The 15257-nt window shown below is 42.6% G+C and overlaps 2 protein-coding genes across 3 annotated transcripts; one reads left to right on the top strand and one right to left on the bottom strand.

Annotated features, from left to right (window-relative positions):
* Positions 1–609: 609 nt before the first annotated feature.
* Positions 610–6408, bottom strand: bspry (B-box and SPRY domain containing). The gene is made up of 6 exons (XM_051072808.1): positions 6386–6408; positions 4238–4667; positions 2382–2612; positions 2176–2201; positions 1920–2044; positions 610–1145 (listed from the first exon to the last, which is right to left on the bottom strand). Exons 1-6 carry the CDS (start codon positions 6406–6408, stop codon positions 610–612), a joined length of 1371 nt encoding a protein of 456 aa, XP_050928765.1.
* On the top strand, positions 4557–13637 carry zmynd19 (zinc finger, MYND-type containing 19). Of its 2 annotated transcripts, none has more exons than XM_018662957.2 (6): positions 4557–4702; positions 9471–9530; positions 9629–9735; positions 10304–10444; positions 10655–10835; positions 11054–13637. In XM_018662957.2, the coding sequence occupies exons 3-6, from the start codon at positions 9635–9637 to the stop codon at positions 11195–11197; spliced, it is 567 nt and encodes a 188-aa protein (XP_018518473.1). In that variant the 5' UTR covers positions 4557–4702; positions 9471–9530; positions 9629–9634; the 3' UTR covers positions 11198–13637. The 2 variants fall into 2 exon arrangements, with proteins under 2 accessions (XP_018518473.1, XP_018518472.1); XM_018662956.2 differs by lacking the exon at positions 4557–4702 and adding an exon at positions 7680–7955.
* Positions 13638–15257: the final 1620 nt, after the last annotated feature.

Genomic DNA, 15257 nt, shown 5'->3' with positions numbered 1-15257 from the left:
CAGATTTAGTGAAGGTAACAGGAAAAACACCAGGATACCAAAGTAGGATCATGAGCAGAAACATAAGTGGACGAACAAACGAGGAACAAAAGAAGAGACCTGATCTATTTAGAGCAAGGCTGATCACAGAATGAGGTGGGGAGAGCACAGGTGACTTCAGGGCTGATGAAGTGGGAACAGGTGTGTGGATGGGCGGGGCAATCATGGAAATAAGGAGAGTCTGAGGACACCTGGTGGATAACTAGAGGACAGCAGGTCTGGGAAGATGAGAATAATAATTGTGTTTTTATAGAAATGTGTATTACAGAGTCAGAGAAGATAACAGTCAACTTGTAATTGGTTTACTGAATATTTGCCACATAACATTTAAAACAGTCCTGGATCAACCAGTATAATTAATATTTTCTATGACAAGTCGTGGAGAAGCTTAACTTAACAGCACAACTACAGCATCATATGATCAAAACCTATTAAATCATTAAAAACAGTAAAAAAAAAAAGTTTCATTATTGCACAGGTGGAGCATCTTTCACTGCTGATCATATTTACATTAGAGAAAGTCTCTCTCTTTGCATTTCTTCACATGTTTAAGGTAATGTTGGTTCATTGTCAGTGCAGTATGGTGATACTGCGGTCAGTCACGGCAAATGCCGGCAGCAGCGGGGCACTGAAGTGTTGCGTGACAGAGTACAGTACGGCACCGGAGTCTGGCTCGTAAAACAACAGCGTCTGACTGGGCCAGTCCAGCAGCAGGCCGATCCTCTGGGGCGTCTTCACCACCTTCAGGGGCACCTTCTTCTCCGCGTGGCAGAAGGAGTAGTCCCCGTCGTAGTGAGATAGCACCCAGGACTGAGCGTTGTAGCCCAGCCGCGCCTCGTTCCCAGAGCCTTTGCGTTCCAGAGAGGCGTAGCAGACCCCGACCTTAAAGGCGCCGCTCTGGCCTACATCCACCACCCAGCTGTGGGTGCCGGAGGACATGGAGAGCGAACCCAGCGCGTTGGGCCAACAGTCGAATCGTGCTGGGTCGTAGGGAGGGGACTGGCGGGGTTTTTTGTGGAGGAAGGTCAAAGTGGAGAGGTCATTGGAGAGGGACAGGAGAGGGCTCACTGTGCGCTCGTCAAACTTTAAATAAGATGATCCATAAGCTGTGGGAAGAGGGAAAATCAGACATCAGGCTTTGAGCTGAGCTTTCGGTCTCAACATAACACTTCCTGCTACCTTTATCACCTCTGTCATCCATTGAGATTTCTATGTGGGACCCTTGTGCCACTCTCCTTCAATTCTTCTCTGGTGTAACTTCTCTCCATCTCTCCAACATCCAGGCCCTATACACTGCACTATCACTGCTGCTTCCAACAGTATTTATGAGTACTACTGCGCACTACAATAAGTCAAGAAGCTTCTGAATGCAAACAAAATCTAGAAAATCAAAAGAAGGCAAGGTATCTGCACTTTTATCTTCAGTGCAAACACCAGTATATGTGTGATAAAGTAAATACATTTTAAAAAAAGCAAAACAATGCAGTGAATAGTAACTAAAGTGAGGATATATACTAAACTACTGTGCTCATGTAAAGTTTTGAGGTACTTTATACTGCTGATTTTATAACATTATTATCTTATAATTAGCAAATATATTAGCTTATAAAATAGGACCTTATATATATGATAGTACTGTTGTTTTTAATACTTGTGCCAACAACTCTTCTGTACTTCTGTTCACTTAAAATATATTTTGAATGCAGTACATTTGCTTGTACTAGCATATTTTTACAGGATCTAAGTACTTTCTAATTGCTAGATTGCTAATTGCTAATTACGATCATGAGTGTGTGTAATAGGCCTGTATTGTCCTGCTGAATCTGTCACGACTGCATGAAGCTCCAGGATGATTTACAGTTGAATAAAAATCTACAAACCGTTTGGGCCGAGCAGTACTGCGGTGGCCCACAGACCTCTCAGCAGCTTGCTGTCACTGCAGCCTGGGTTCAGGTTGAGCTGGTCTGTGTCACAGGGCTCCCCGACCCCCTCTGCCTCCTCCACCCTGACACAAACACACACACACACACACACACACACACACACACACAAACAGAGAGAAGAGATATTACCTCTCTGGTATGTCCTGAGCAAGAAAAAAAATATTCATAACTACGTCATGTGATAAAATTTTACCTTTCAGCGATGTCCTGGACATTAGTCTGAAAGACGAGACAGCAAACAACTGATTACTCTCCTGGGCATCAACATAGTTCAGTAATTTATGACCATTATCATGATGCTGTTATTTGAGCACAAGTTCCTCTATTCTTCTAAAATCTTCCCACAGTGATTCCCAGTCATCCCTGAACCCCCCCCACACACACACCCCCCGCCCTCACCGCCAGCTGTGCATCTGGAGTGTGCGTCAGCATGTGCACCAGACGTGAGCGGGTTTGCGACAAGTTCGCCAGAGCCTGGTTCCAGTGGGCTCTCTGTGTGAGGAGACACTGCTCCACCCGCTCCTCCTCTCTCTGCACCTCCTCCAGGAGACGCTGCTCCTCCTCTTCCAGGGCTTCACGCGCTGCGCTGACCTGAGCCAGTACCTGCTCCCTCGCCCTGCTCGCTGCTCCCTAAAACAAGAGAAAAAGAAATGTTGGGAGGAGGAAACACTAGAGCACTGGGTCCCAACATTTTTAACCCGTGAACCCCAAGTACAAGGAAACATAGACTTATGACCCCTGTGACCACAGAAACATATTGGTTTGGTGACTTGACTCTGAAGGTAGTATTTGTTTTCCTTCTACAAAGCTTCTGTTGTTTTCTCGTGGTCTAGTTGTCTCTGTTACCTGAACTACACATGCATGACCTGTATCTCTGACCACTGTAGACCCATTATGTTAGGAGAGGTTAATAAATATGGGTGCAGTGAAAGGGGTGCTTTTCTGCAGTCGTTGCTTTTGTTGCATGGTGGTGACAAACTAAATCAGAAAGTTCTAGAACAAATGCTTTTTTTCCCTTACTCATCAATTTACAATTGCAAGGTCGTCTATTAAAAAAGCTACCAACCTCCTATATTCTCCTCTCTTAGTGCTCTAGTTGTGCTGAGATTAGTCCAATAATTGATTAGATGATTACCTTATTTATCAAACATTGACTGATTCCAGCTATTTAAATGTACTGCTTTTCTCAGCTTTGTATCATTGTAAACTGATTCTCTTTGTATTTTGGAACAGCTGGTCAGACATTTAAAATCATCTGAAGATGTCACCTTGGGCTCTGATAAATTGTGATGGAATTTTCCTACTATTCTCTAATGTTTTAAACAGTTTACAATACATTTAATAATCAGAGGAAACGGTGGAGAGATTAACTGGTAGTGAAAATAATCCTTAGTAGCAGCTTTAATGCAAAGAGACTTGCACACTGTACATGTGATAAAGTGTGTCGTTATTAGGTTTGGCACTATGTCTATGTGATTACTCAGTGTGTGGTTGAGTGGGTGGGGAACAGAGGTATTTCTCACCTGAAGCTTTTGCTCTTTGGCTGTCAGTGTCTGGTCGATAAACTTTTCAATCCTCAGCGCCTGCAGCTGTATTTTCTCACACACATCCACCAGTTGATTCTGGTGGGGGAAAAAAACATCCCGCACAAACACACACACACACACACACACACTGCTGTTTTTGAACAAGCACATCACAACACCAGCACATCACCGGCTGGTGACGCAACAAGAAAATCCTGTCTTTTCAAATTCCATGCAGAGGAATCAGGGAAGAGAAGAAACTACATGCAAACTGTGGCACACCCAGGAAAGAATGATGAAGTTAGTTATTAAGTTGTCAAATATGTGAAAGCAGTTTCTACACATTATCAGCCAGTGCTCGACTTCATACCAGCTGCCATCCTTGATACAGTGACTGAAAATGGGCAAATCCATATTTTCTCATGTTTAGCATGCAAAATATTCCATATAAGAAACTTAAGTGAGAAACAGAAGGAAAGTTTTTCCAGTAGATGAGGTACATGGTGAAATAAATGATAATATCTGGTAAATTATGAGGCAAATAAAGAAGTTAGATGGCAACCCCATGCACATAAAGTGAAAGTACCTGGGCTACTTTTAACGCTGCAGTAAACAAACCTACCTTGTGATTTCCAGAGTTTAAGACAAACAGTATTTTGCCACAGCAAAGTCAACACAATAAGCAAACAGCTTTGAGAGTACACTACATGAACCGCCCCGCACACTCACCCTGACTGCGGTAACTCTGGTGGCCAGAGGGGTCACAGTGTGTCCGTGGCAGGAGCCCACTATGGCGCAGTGAGAGCAAATGAGTTTCTGCTCGGTGCCGCAGAACCAGTCCAGCTCAGACTCATGTTCCACACAGAGCTCACATTCGCCAGAGAAGATCCCGGACTCGGTGTCGGAGGTGGTCGCAGTCGGTGAGGCCGGTCCACCGCCGCCGCAGGAGCTCGGCACGGCGGCGTCCCCCGCCTCCTTCACGCCACCGCTCAACACGGAAAAAATAGGCTGTTCACAATCCATTTTCCTGCTTTTCACGGCGTTTAAAGTCTCCTCCGGTTCACTCGACAGAGGCACGCATGTTAACTCGCAAGTTATCAGCTCCCCTGACATGGCACAGAATAACGCAACAGGTGCACCGGCAGAGCAGGAGTCGCACCTACACGGGACAACGCTGTAACACAGGTGTAACAGGTGAGCGGAACACGGAAGTAACACGGACATAAGAGGTCAGAGCTGAGAAAAAAAAATAAGGGTTTCTGCTGTGCTGGTTTACTGTTGTTTGATTTGGGCGTCAGCTGATAACCGTTTTTCAAGTCTCTCAGTCAAGCCACATAACAGACTAAAATACAGAGTTTGTAATAGACTACTTCAGTTAAAGTAGGTTATTATAAACCCTTTAAATTTAATTACTTACTCGTAATTAAAACTAGGTTTCATTGGGAAATATTTATTATTTCACTGAGTCAGCATTTATCTATATTTAATTAGCAGGTTAAGATTTGTTATGGAATAGACTACATAAAATGGACACATACATTTGGGTTCGAGGATATCTGCACTTTTGGATCTGTTCCACCTCACTCTTATATTAAAGCAGATTCCAACTCCTCAGTCATGAATGTGCCTGTAAATTATATAGATTGGGCTTTTACTGTGAAATTAGTCTGACTGAGATCAATGTTATTATATTATATCACAGTTATATGTAAAACCAGATTCTTCTCATCAGACAAAAGTCTTCAAATATTAACAACTTTTAACTCCTCCTTTTGTTAATGATTACTTTTTGACGCCATGTCATTACTTGAGACAACAGGATTTTGTAAAATATTTGATATGACAGTAATATTTTCTTATCAACATTTGTGTGAAACAAACTATTCTCCTAAATGAGGGCTCTTTTACTAACGTCATGCTGACTCATGAGCAGGTGCATGTGTTTATGTGAGGCATTGTAAAGTGATTTACACTTTTCAGTTTGGAGTTTCATTCATGTTTTTTTAGATACAGTTGCGAGAAGAGTTTAATTAAAATTTCCAGGGTGGATAGGTGTGATAGTTTCATCACGAGTATACCCAGGGATCTGTGGTGCGGCCACACCTCAGAGACAGTTCTGTTTAGCAATAGTGAGCAACACCCAGTGTCTGGAAAAGCTCTTAACTCCAGAGAGACCAACCTCCAGGAAGACCACATGTATTTATGAAAGATGCTCTGCCGTTATAAACAGCCAGGCCCATTTACTGGAAATGTCAGGTGTAAAGTGGAGGTGTTGGTGTGTCAAGTGTGGCATTCCAACAAATGTTTTTATGTGTTAAGCAACACCAGGTACAAAAATAATCTGTTGATAATGGTAAATTAGCACAACTGTTACAGTGAGATAATGAAATATAAAACTACAAATACAGATATCCCATGGAAACTAAACTGCTTTGTATCCTCTTTGAACCCTTTTCTATCCCCAACCCCCCTCAACCTAATCTAAAATCAAAGCCTTCACGTTGAAACTGCAAGTTTGAGGGGAAAACAGATCAAATCTCAAAAAATTCAAACAAGCACGAGAAACAACACCTTTTCCACTCCTCCCACCTCCACGTCTGTGTGTAACTGGATAGGAGTGACTGACTCAGGAGTATCATGCCGTGGGTGGGTTTCTGCACAGTTAACTTTGAGACCAGCAGAGGCACAGGGATACTATTGTTACATCAGCATAATAGGCTGTTTTGTAAAAGGTAAAACTAGTAAACACAAGAGATATAGTAGAGGTGTTCAGATCCTGTATCAAACAAGAGTTTTCTGTGTTTGTGTTCAGAGGAAAGATTTGAACATGTGAATGCTATTCTTTCTCTCTTATTACAAGGTTAAAATGTTCCTTACCTGAGCTCCTGCTTGTGGTGCATTTTTATTGTCTTGAAAAGTTGTTAAAAAATGACAATGGACAAATTTTTAGCTGTTCATTATGGGGTGTAAAAAAACATGAACATCCTTTTAAACTAGATGTAGCTCAATTAACTGAAACAGTACTCTTTTTGAATGATACACTGACCTGCATCCAGTTCTTCACCCCTTTGATACACATAAATTAGTTTAATAAAGACAATAAACTGGTGAGGAGGTGAGCTGTAGTTGTGTCGACTGCTACCTTCTGTAATACAGCTCCTGATCTCCAGAGGGTGCTCAGTCACCTTATTAACTGACCCATGAAGTCATTCTCATCCCTGAACAGATGTACAGGGATTTGAACTCAACATGCAGGTGACCACATGACAGAAATCAGGCACTGAAGATTATTTAGGTTGATGAATGCACCTACCAAGCTGCCTTAACACTGACTTTCTTCAATGCCTCCATATTCAACCCAGTCTCACTCAGTGGCCCACCTGGATTCGTCCTGGTCCACCTGATGGCCAGTCCAACAACATTTGGCAACCACTGGACTAAATGAGCTGAAACTGTTTAAAGTAGTTCAAATGAGAGCTTCACTGATTTGGCGAGTAATCGATTAGTCAATTGACAGAAACATAATCAACTGTTATTTTGATGATTGATAAATTAAGTCAATTTTATTGTAATTTCAAACACTCCCCAGATTCTGCTTGTCATTTGTAAGGATCTCTCTTATGTAATATTCAATATGTTTTGTGTTTTGGACAGCTGGTCAAAACAAAACAACTTCATAAAACTCTTTGAGACATTTTTCACTGTCTATTGGTATTTTAGAGACAAATCGATCAATCAAGAAATAACTAGCAGATCAATTGATAAATGAAGTTATTATTGGTTGATTGATTAAAACTACGTCAGTAAATTGCTGCTTGTTGCTGTTTATTGCTGTCTTTGTGCTTCTGCAGCAGCCTCAGTGCAGAGCAGTAATACTGATGTAAACAGACTTACTCTGTCCTGGATCAAGACTAATTTCGCAGTAAACGTCATAAATCATTACGTCAAACACATCTGTTATTTCAACGGTTTGAATAAAGGACGATGATCCCACCCAGCTATCAAACATTTCGCGGGAAAATGGCTGGAAGTGGTCACGAGAGTGTAATGACGTATTAACTGAAACAGGCGGTTCTCGGAGATACTCGGTTTCTATTGGACGGCGTGGCCGGACGCCTGGTGGTAGGAAACGTAACGTCGCGTTTGATTGGACGTTGTGGTTAGCGGCTCGTCCCTCCCCGCCCCCAGCAGCTCGCTCGGCTTTCCTGCGCCAGCAGCGGTGTGTCACCGAAGCTGGGCTGCTGCCGGAGAGACCCGGAGTCAGGGCGAAAACCCAACCAGTTAACCCAAACTGGCATCGCAGCGGGGCTGAGGGGCTGCCCCGGCGAGTGTTAAACCTGAATAACGGTTAGGTTGGATCCCACGCCTCTCTCTGTCACCACCGCCCGTCCTCCTGATGTCGGACTTCAAGCTCGGGATCGTACGGCTCGGCCGTGTGGCCGGGAAGGTGAGCTGGATCCCAGGGCTGCCATGTGCGGCCGGGGGAGGGCCCGCGGGGATCACAAAAGGTGGTGGAAAAAATGTATTTAGCGATGACGAGTCGCTGCTAGTCTACCGCGGCAGTGGTTATCAAGCCCTCGCCGATGCGGGGGTAGTTCAGTTGTACCGTTTTTAGCCGCATTTGAGCGGATTAGAAAAGCCGGCCGTGCCGAGCCAGACTGGTTTTCAGTACCTCCGCCGCCACCGCACAGTCTCGCTAGGAAGCTAACGCTAACTAGCATGTAGCAGGTTACGTTAGCTGCTGGCTAACGATAAACGGTGAAATAATGTCGTAAAGGTATCCTTACTGGTGCTTTTTTGTCATTGCCGTAGTCAGGTAGTGTAGAAATATTGAGGACGGCTGTTCAGTTGTCGGCGGTTGGTCCTGTCACGTTAACGGTCGGTGGTTGAGTTAGCAGTGCTACGCTAGCTGTGTTATTTGGATTACACGCTGAAGTGTCTGCTAATGAGGAAGCCATCGCCATGCTCCGTGAACTGATTCTTTTGTGCAACGTGACAAAGCACCGGCAAGACAGCACACTACTCAACAGCTGTGCCCAAAAACTTTCATATTTATTTATTAAATTTTTGGTTAAAGTTACATAATTATAGCGACGTTAAACTACGACTCAGTGTTGGTCAAGAAATGCTCCTGACTGCTGGTGTCACAAGACTCTCACGCTCCGGTTTAACGGTTCACATCGTTTTGTTTGCCCACCTGCTGAGTGACAGGGCTCCTGGGCTCCAGTCAGCAGCCACACAACAAATTTGCATGATGTCACTCCGGTGGTTTACATCTACACAATAGTCTGGCAGTCGAGACAAAGTGTCACATTGCACGTTTCGACCTTTTTGGTATGTGGACAACACCACACATGAGTTGTACCCTGTTCTGTGAAGCGTGGTGCTACTATGTTGGTATCTTGTCACGTGTATCTGTAAGTCCCACCTACTAACAAAGAGCTCAGGTAGCTCTTCAATGTTTCAAATTAATTGCTCCTATTAATAGATGTGTTGCACCTTCATTCCAGATGTGGTTAATGTACGAATTTGAGATGAAACATACAGTTTGATTGGTTGGTTGTCAAGCAAGTTTTCCTTTTGTTGATATGGAAATTCATGATGCTTAAAAGAGATTCCTTCTTGTTATGTGGATTGTAGATATCATGTGCAGAGCAAATTCCCAAATAGGACTTTGAAGATATCCTTAGCTGCTTGGGGTTGTTGCCCCAGTCTTTTGCAGCTGAACTCAAAGTTGTGGGTAACTTTTAAATAATTTATGAGAAGGTGGACATATAGCTAGCATTATGCTATTTGATGAGTTTATAGGGCACTGCTCTCACATTTTTCTCCCTTTTGGGCTCCCTCTAAGTGTTCTCAAAATGTTTGTTTCAGTGAGCTAGCATTTTGCTAAAGAAACCATGAAAACATAGCATGACATAACATGAAAATAATGTATTTTCTCACAATTTTCTCATTACAGACAAAATACACATTGATTGATGAGCAGGACATACCGCTTGTGGAAAACTATGCCTTTGAGGTATTTGTAAATTATGTTTATTATGTTTATCAGACGTTTTACTCTTACCACTTTTCTGATAGTGCCAATATGAAACCATCACATTGTTCCATTTCCAGGCGCGCATGGAGGTAGATGCGGATGGCAATGGAGCTAAGATCTTTGCCTATGCTTTTGACATTGGCAAAGGCCGCTGGGCAGGAAGGCCATTACATGAGCTGCTCTGGTAAGTAATTTGTTCATTACATCAAGTGTAGAATTATTTCTCTTTTTCCACATTGGAACATCTGGAGTCAACTCTCTGTGCTGGCAGGCATCCTTAATGTGGAATTGTCCTTGACGGGACCTGCTGATAGTAATCAACCTTGAAGTTAATTGTCTGTATCCAGATGTTTTATTATTGTTTCTGCTGTTTGTTAAAACTGTAAGATGGGTGCTGTGCTGTGAGGTTACAGCAATAAGTAAGACCTTAAACAACATATCTTTATCTTAATGCAAAAGATTTTGAGTTTTTACCAGTGTATGCTGGTGCGCTGTAGCAGACCTGACCTCTGCCTTCTGAGATCATGTTATTGCAAATATCAATAAAGCTTCTTTAAAAGTCATTCTCCTCTTTTCACTTAACAAGACTGAGATGTTCTGGAAAGAAGTAAACAAGTAACCAACATAGGCATCCTTGAGGTTAACCAGCTACAACAATGAGTAACGTTACTGACTTAATGAGCTGTAGGTATTTTGTAAGCTGTGGACTGACAGTCTGGCTAACTTATGATCTGGATACATGTCTTACCCAGGGAGAAGCACAGAGGAGGCATCGCACCTAGTTTTCAAGTCATCCACATTAACTCTGTGACAGTGGACAACCGGCTAGACAACCTGCGACTGGTGCCAGTGGGCTGGAGCCCCAAACCGGAGGAGATCTCTAGCAAGCAAAGGTAAGACCACAGCTACACTAGTGCTACTGTAATAATGGCTGAATTCTGTGGCATTGTAGGAATGTAGATCATTGCACAAGAATGAAGTTTTGTCTATAAATGAAGCTAGGCTAATTTAATAAAGCTCTAGTCCGGCCTGTGTCAGAGCAAAACAGATATGTGCATTGCTCAGAAAATCATGTTTCTTTTTGTATCCTCTCACTTGCTCAGAGAGCAGTCTCTGTACTGGCTGGCCATCCAGCAGGTGCCAGCTGACCCTGTGGAGGAGCAGTATTTGGAGCTGAGCCGCACACGCTACTACAACGCTAACGGGGAGCTGGTGGAGGAAGAGGAGTGCTCCTGCACCTACTATGAGTGTCATTACCCTCCTTGTTCACTCATTGAGAGGAGGGTATGTACTGTAACTGGCATTACTGTCAAAACTTGTATGATTTTCAAGTAGCATTTCAATTCAAGTGATAGGCAAATCAAAGGTTTTTAGACCTGACCTTCTAGATCCAATCCCACGTTTTGTCTGGTGAAATTCTTACCTGGGATCACAGCAACAAAGCATTTCACAGTCTGGCCCTTCAAACCCAAAAAATGACCTTGCTCCTTGTCTTTCCACAGCTGCGGGAGTTCAACATCTGCGGCCGCTGCCAGGTGGCGCGTTACTGCGGCTCCCAGTGCCAGCAGAGGGACTGGCCCGCCCACAAGAAGCAGTGTCGCGAACGCAAGCGGGTGCTGGCCCTGGAGTCAGAGCCCGAACGATGATCAGCCTCCATCCTCGCCTGGGAGAGGATGAGGGAGAATTGGGGGGAACAGGGTTTGACTTGTGGGAGGGGAGCGGGGATGAAGCGCAAAACAGAGGGAAAATTGCTGACGAGAGACTAACGACTGAGGACAATGTTGGTTGCTTGATTGTTTGATGGATTCAGGGGGGAAGAGAAGATGGAGGAGGGGGAAGAAGAATAAAGCAAAAAGACATCTGCCACTTCCCAGAACTGGTAGTTCTCCATAGCTTGCTTTTCATGTGGATGACGGGGAAAGGTATTATTCTTTTTTTTTTTTTTCTTTTTCTTTTTTTTTTTGTTTGTTTGTTTGTTTGTTTTATGTCTTTCTCGAGGAGGGAGACCCTCGAGCTCTACCTGCTGCTATGGTTTTGTATGTGAGGGGGGGAAAAGTAGTCTTGTTGATGAACTGGACAAGCTTCTTTGGACCACGGTCGGAACGCGGGACAGTCGTCGTCATCCACTTTTGTTCCTCCACCCAGCCACTGGGTGTGGTGACGTCTGTGCAAACGGGGGACCCAGGGGCTACAGTACCCGTCGTTCAGCTGGTACAATGGGACATGGACCTTTTCACTGTATCGCTCCCTTCTCTGACCTCTCTGGTGCGCACGGCTGCCGTCTTCACGGTCATCGAGACCTTAGCCCCGCCTCCCTGTCTGTTGTACTCACCACGCAGCCAACCACGACACACATCAGATAGATTTCACTGATTGAATCACACTACCAGTATTGAGTGTGGGTGTGTGTGTGTGTGTGTGTGTGTGTGCGTGCGCGTATGTGTGTATGCTTGTGTACGTATGTGTGTGTGCTGCCAATATACTGAAGGACAATGAAATGGTCGACATAGGTTATGGGCCGGACTAATGTACGTCTGTTGTCTTCTTAAAGGGGCCATATTACACAATTTTAAATTTCATATTTAATCATTAACTGGTGGGTTAAAATATTTTCACTGTTCTATAATAAAGTAGCTGCCAAATAAAGGCTGTAATTTTTTCTAGAGGTTTTCTTGACCCATTTTTTTTTTTTTTTAAATCAGTTTGATTGGACTTGTTTTGGTGTTAAGGATGTGGTACAAAGTTTTTAAATGCCCTAAATAACTGGATTTATTACAGTAAAATCTGCATTTTCAAGGTTCTCCAGTTACTGTTTAAAAAGCCGGTCCTGGTGTTACTTGGTACTTTGTCGGACCTTTTCCATGATTACAAAATTTCAAAAAACTGCTCACTTGTGATCACAAAATGGTTATCTCATGTTCTCAAGACGAAGTATCCCTGTCAAAAGTTGTCAGATGATGACACAGAAACAAAAGTGGAAGAAATAATCTTTACCAAAGTCTGTTATCATCATCTGTGGTTTGGCATTTATTATCATCTGGTATGAATCCCTCCAGTCAGTCTTACTTTGCTGGTTTTTAAACACACACCTGTCTGTCTTCAACGGTATTTTTACATCTGCAGGGTTATGGTATGCGTGTGTGTGGGTCGGGGTGGGGGTGGGGGGGAGTACTCGATTTCTCATGTGAGAGTTTGCTCTAAGGGTTATTTTTTTGAAGAAATTCTATCAATGGAGCTATATTTATTTAAAACATTTGATTGTGAAACATGTATTTTGTCCTGGTGATATTTGAAGGCAAACATAATGACAAGTGGACAATGTGGGGACCTTTTATGTCGCATCTTTTTTTTTGTTTTGTTTTTTTGGACGGGGAGAGGGACTGAACATTTTATCCCCGTTACTTCTTTCCTGATCCTGAATGAACGAATAAATGAGTCCTCCTCGTTGTCGCCCCTCCAGATTTTCCACTAAAACACTGCACACCATTATTGTCACTAAAATCTTCCACGTGAGAGACGTCTTGGAGTGTAAAACTTGAATTCCTCCCCCTTAAACGTTTTATTTTGGAGAGTGGTTTTATGAACAGAACTATTTCCTGCTATTTTTTTTTTCCTTTCTAGGACATGGAAGTCCAAGCAAAATTGTTCTGTGTCAGATTTATCCTCAATCGCCTGCCTTCCTTGTATTACCTACAATGCACACCTGCTTAAAACATGTCCTTTTGTGTCTTAGGTGAGGAGTCCAGACACTTAAATTCGCATGTAAATTCACAGATATACATGCGACTTGTTGATTGTTTCTTTTGTATGTGTGTGTGTGTGTGTGTGTGTGTGTGGGTGAACAGGTTTTCAGCACTGCACTAAGATTTGGCTCCCATGTTAGCGTTATTTGTCATAGATGGGTTGAAGGGAGGGGTGTGATTTGGACAGAGTGTACAGATTGTGTCTGAAATCTTTTTGTTTTGTAAGAATATAAGCATTAATCACCTAGAAATAAAGAGCTACAATATGTGAATGGAAGAACAGTTGGGGATAACTGACAGTTGCTTTTCCAATGTAAAATGATAATAAATAAAATGAACCTCATTTGTTGGGAGTTGAGTGAGTAATGCTGAGTGTAGGATGCTCTTACATCTTTGAATGTTACATTGCGGCTTGCATTGCAGCTCTGTCACCATTAGTGTGAGAGTAGGTGAATGAGATCTACTGTAACAGAAGTATAGGAAGTAAAATAGGGAAACAGTTTTTTACAAATTGTTGGCATGTGGGTAATGTTTTAGTCACAGGCAGAAGACCACATGGAAGATGCTTAATTTTTTATGAAAGTTAGTTTAAAAAACTAATCAATTTATCCAGCCTGAAGAGTCTAAGATGTCCTGGGAGAGATTTTGAGTTATCCAGGACAGGAGTATCCATGATCTCACTCCATCTAAATGAATCAGCATCAGGAGAAAGTTTTACAGATGTGATATTTTTACAGTCCACTCCAGGCCATAAGTATTTGGACGGTTACACATTTTTTGTTCGTCAGTCTCTGTCCATCACATTCAATCTGAGACCAGATCAGAGTAATAATCTAGTGGATACTAGATTAAAGTGCCAAGTTTCAGCTTCAATCTGAGTGAATTTTCTTCAGTATAGAAACAGTGTGGGAGACACAGTCCTTTTAACACATTGTGCCCAAATCGCAAGGTTTCTTGGTTCATGTCTGTGTTCATGCACATAAGAGCTCACATTGATTCAGAGCTGAGAGTTGATGTTGGGGTGGAGCTGTCTATCAAAGTGAGGAGTAAAGAGGTAGCAACACAAGTGAGGAGGATAATCAAACTTTTAAAAAGGACATTTAAGTGTTCATTAATGTGCAGTATTTATATGCAGCAATTATAACTTCTCTTATAAATACAAATATTACTACACCTGTGTTTTACTAGATTCTCATCTATTATCTTTTCATGCACCAGTTTTCCACTGACTGAATATTACCCATGAATGTTAAGTCTGTTGCTAGAATCATTAGGAAATCACAACAAAGAAGTGAGATATAAGGTAAACTGTGATATCAGCTTGTTATGGCTCTGCAAAATTCAGAGTCTGATTCTTTATAAGTTGTTTTTTGATGAGAAAAAGCAGCTAAATGTGGCATTTATACTGCTCTTGGCCTCAGTCCAATCAGTCTCTGATGGCCTGCCACACGACAGAACATCACAACAGTCACTCAAGAGAAACAAGATTATTTTAATGTAACTTAACAATAACAGAACTTAAGTGTTGATATACAAAATTAACTGAATTTGCATGCTGTGATAATCGTTAATAAATCTAATTTACCAAACCAAATGAGATGATGATATGAGAGTTGCCTGTAAATTATAAATCTAAGTGTGTGGAGATGACGTTACCCGAGACTTCTGGCCTGCTGGTTTAGGACCCGAGGCTGAGGCCAAACACACTGCTGTAGGAAACTTGATATTTGATCTCCCACTTACACCACATTCACCAGGCTGCTCAGTCAGATCATTTCCTCCATCACTGCCTCCCTCTGATTTGATGGTGACTTGCTTGTTGTCCACTAATGCTGCCATTAAAACTAAAGCACCATCCAGTCAGTTGGTGAACTCTCAAAGCTGATATTAATGACCAGGTCCTTCATTGTGGCGCCTGGTGCCAGACTGCTGTTTGGGACCTTCTTGTTTACTACACAGTGCT

Source organism: Lates calcarifer, linkage group LG9 (genome assembly GCF_001640805.2).
Source record: "Lates calcarifer isolate ASB-BC8 linkage group LG9, TLL_Latcal_v3, whole genome shotgun sequence".
In the NCBI taxonomy this organism is placed as follows: domain Eukaryota; kingdom Metazoa; phylum Chordata; class Actinopteri; family Centropomidae; genus Lates; species Lates calcarifer.
Note: the sequence above shows the minus strand (reverse complement) of the source record. Positions and strands in the feature narration are given on the sequence as shown.

Bases quoted from the DNA above. Each gene is read 5' to 3' on its own strand.
- bspry (XM_051072808.1), bottom strand. From the start codon at position 6,408: ATGCACCACAAGCAGGAGCTCAG. The intron at 2,613-4,237 runs GTGAGTGTGCGG...CTCTTGTTTTAG, and splicing joins CCAGAGTTACCGCAGTCAGG to GGAGCAGCGAGCAGGGCGAG. The intron at 1,146-1,919 runs GTTTGTAGATTT...CTCTTCCCACAG, and splicing joins AGTACTGCTCGGCCCAAACG to CTTATGGATCATCTTATTTA.
- zmynd19 (XM_018662956.2), top strand. From the start codon at position 7,905: ATGTCGGACTTCAAGCTCGGGATCGTACGGCTCGGCCGTGTGGCCGGG. The intron at 9,531-9,628 runs GTATTTGTAAAT...TTCCATTTCCAG, and splicing joins TGGAAAACTATGCCTTTGAG to GCGCGCATGGAGGTAGATGC. The intron at 9,736-10,303 runs GTAAGTAATTTG...TGTCTTACCCAG, and splicing joins CCATTACATGAGCTGCTCTG to GGAGAAGCACAGAGGAGGCA.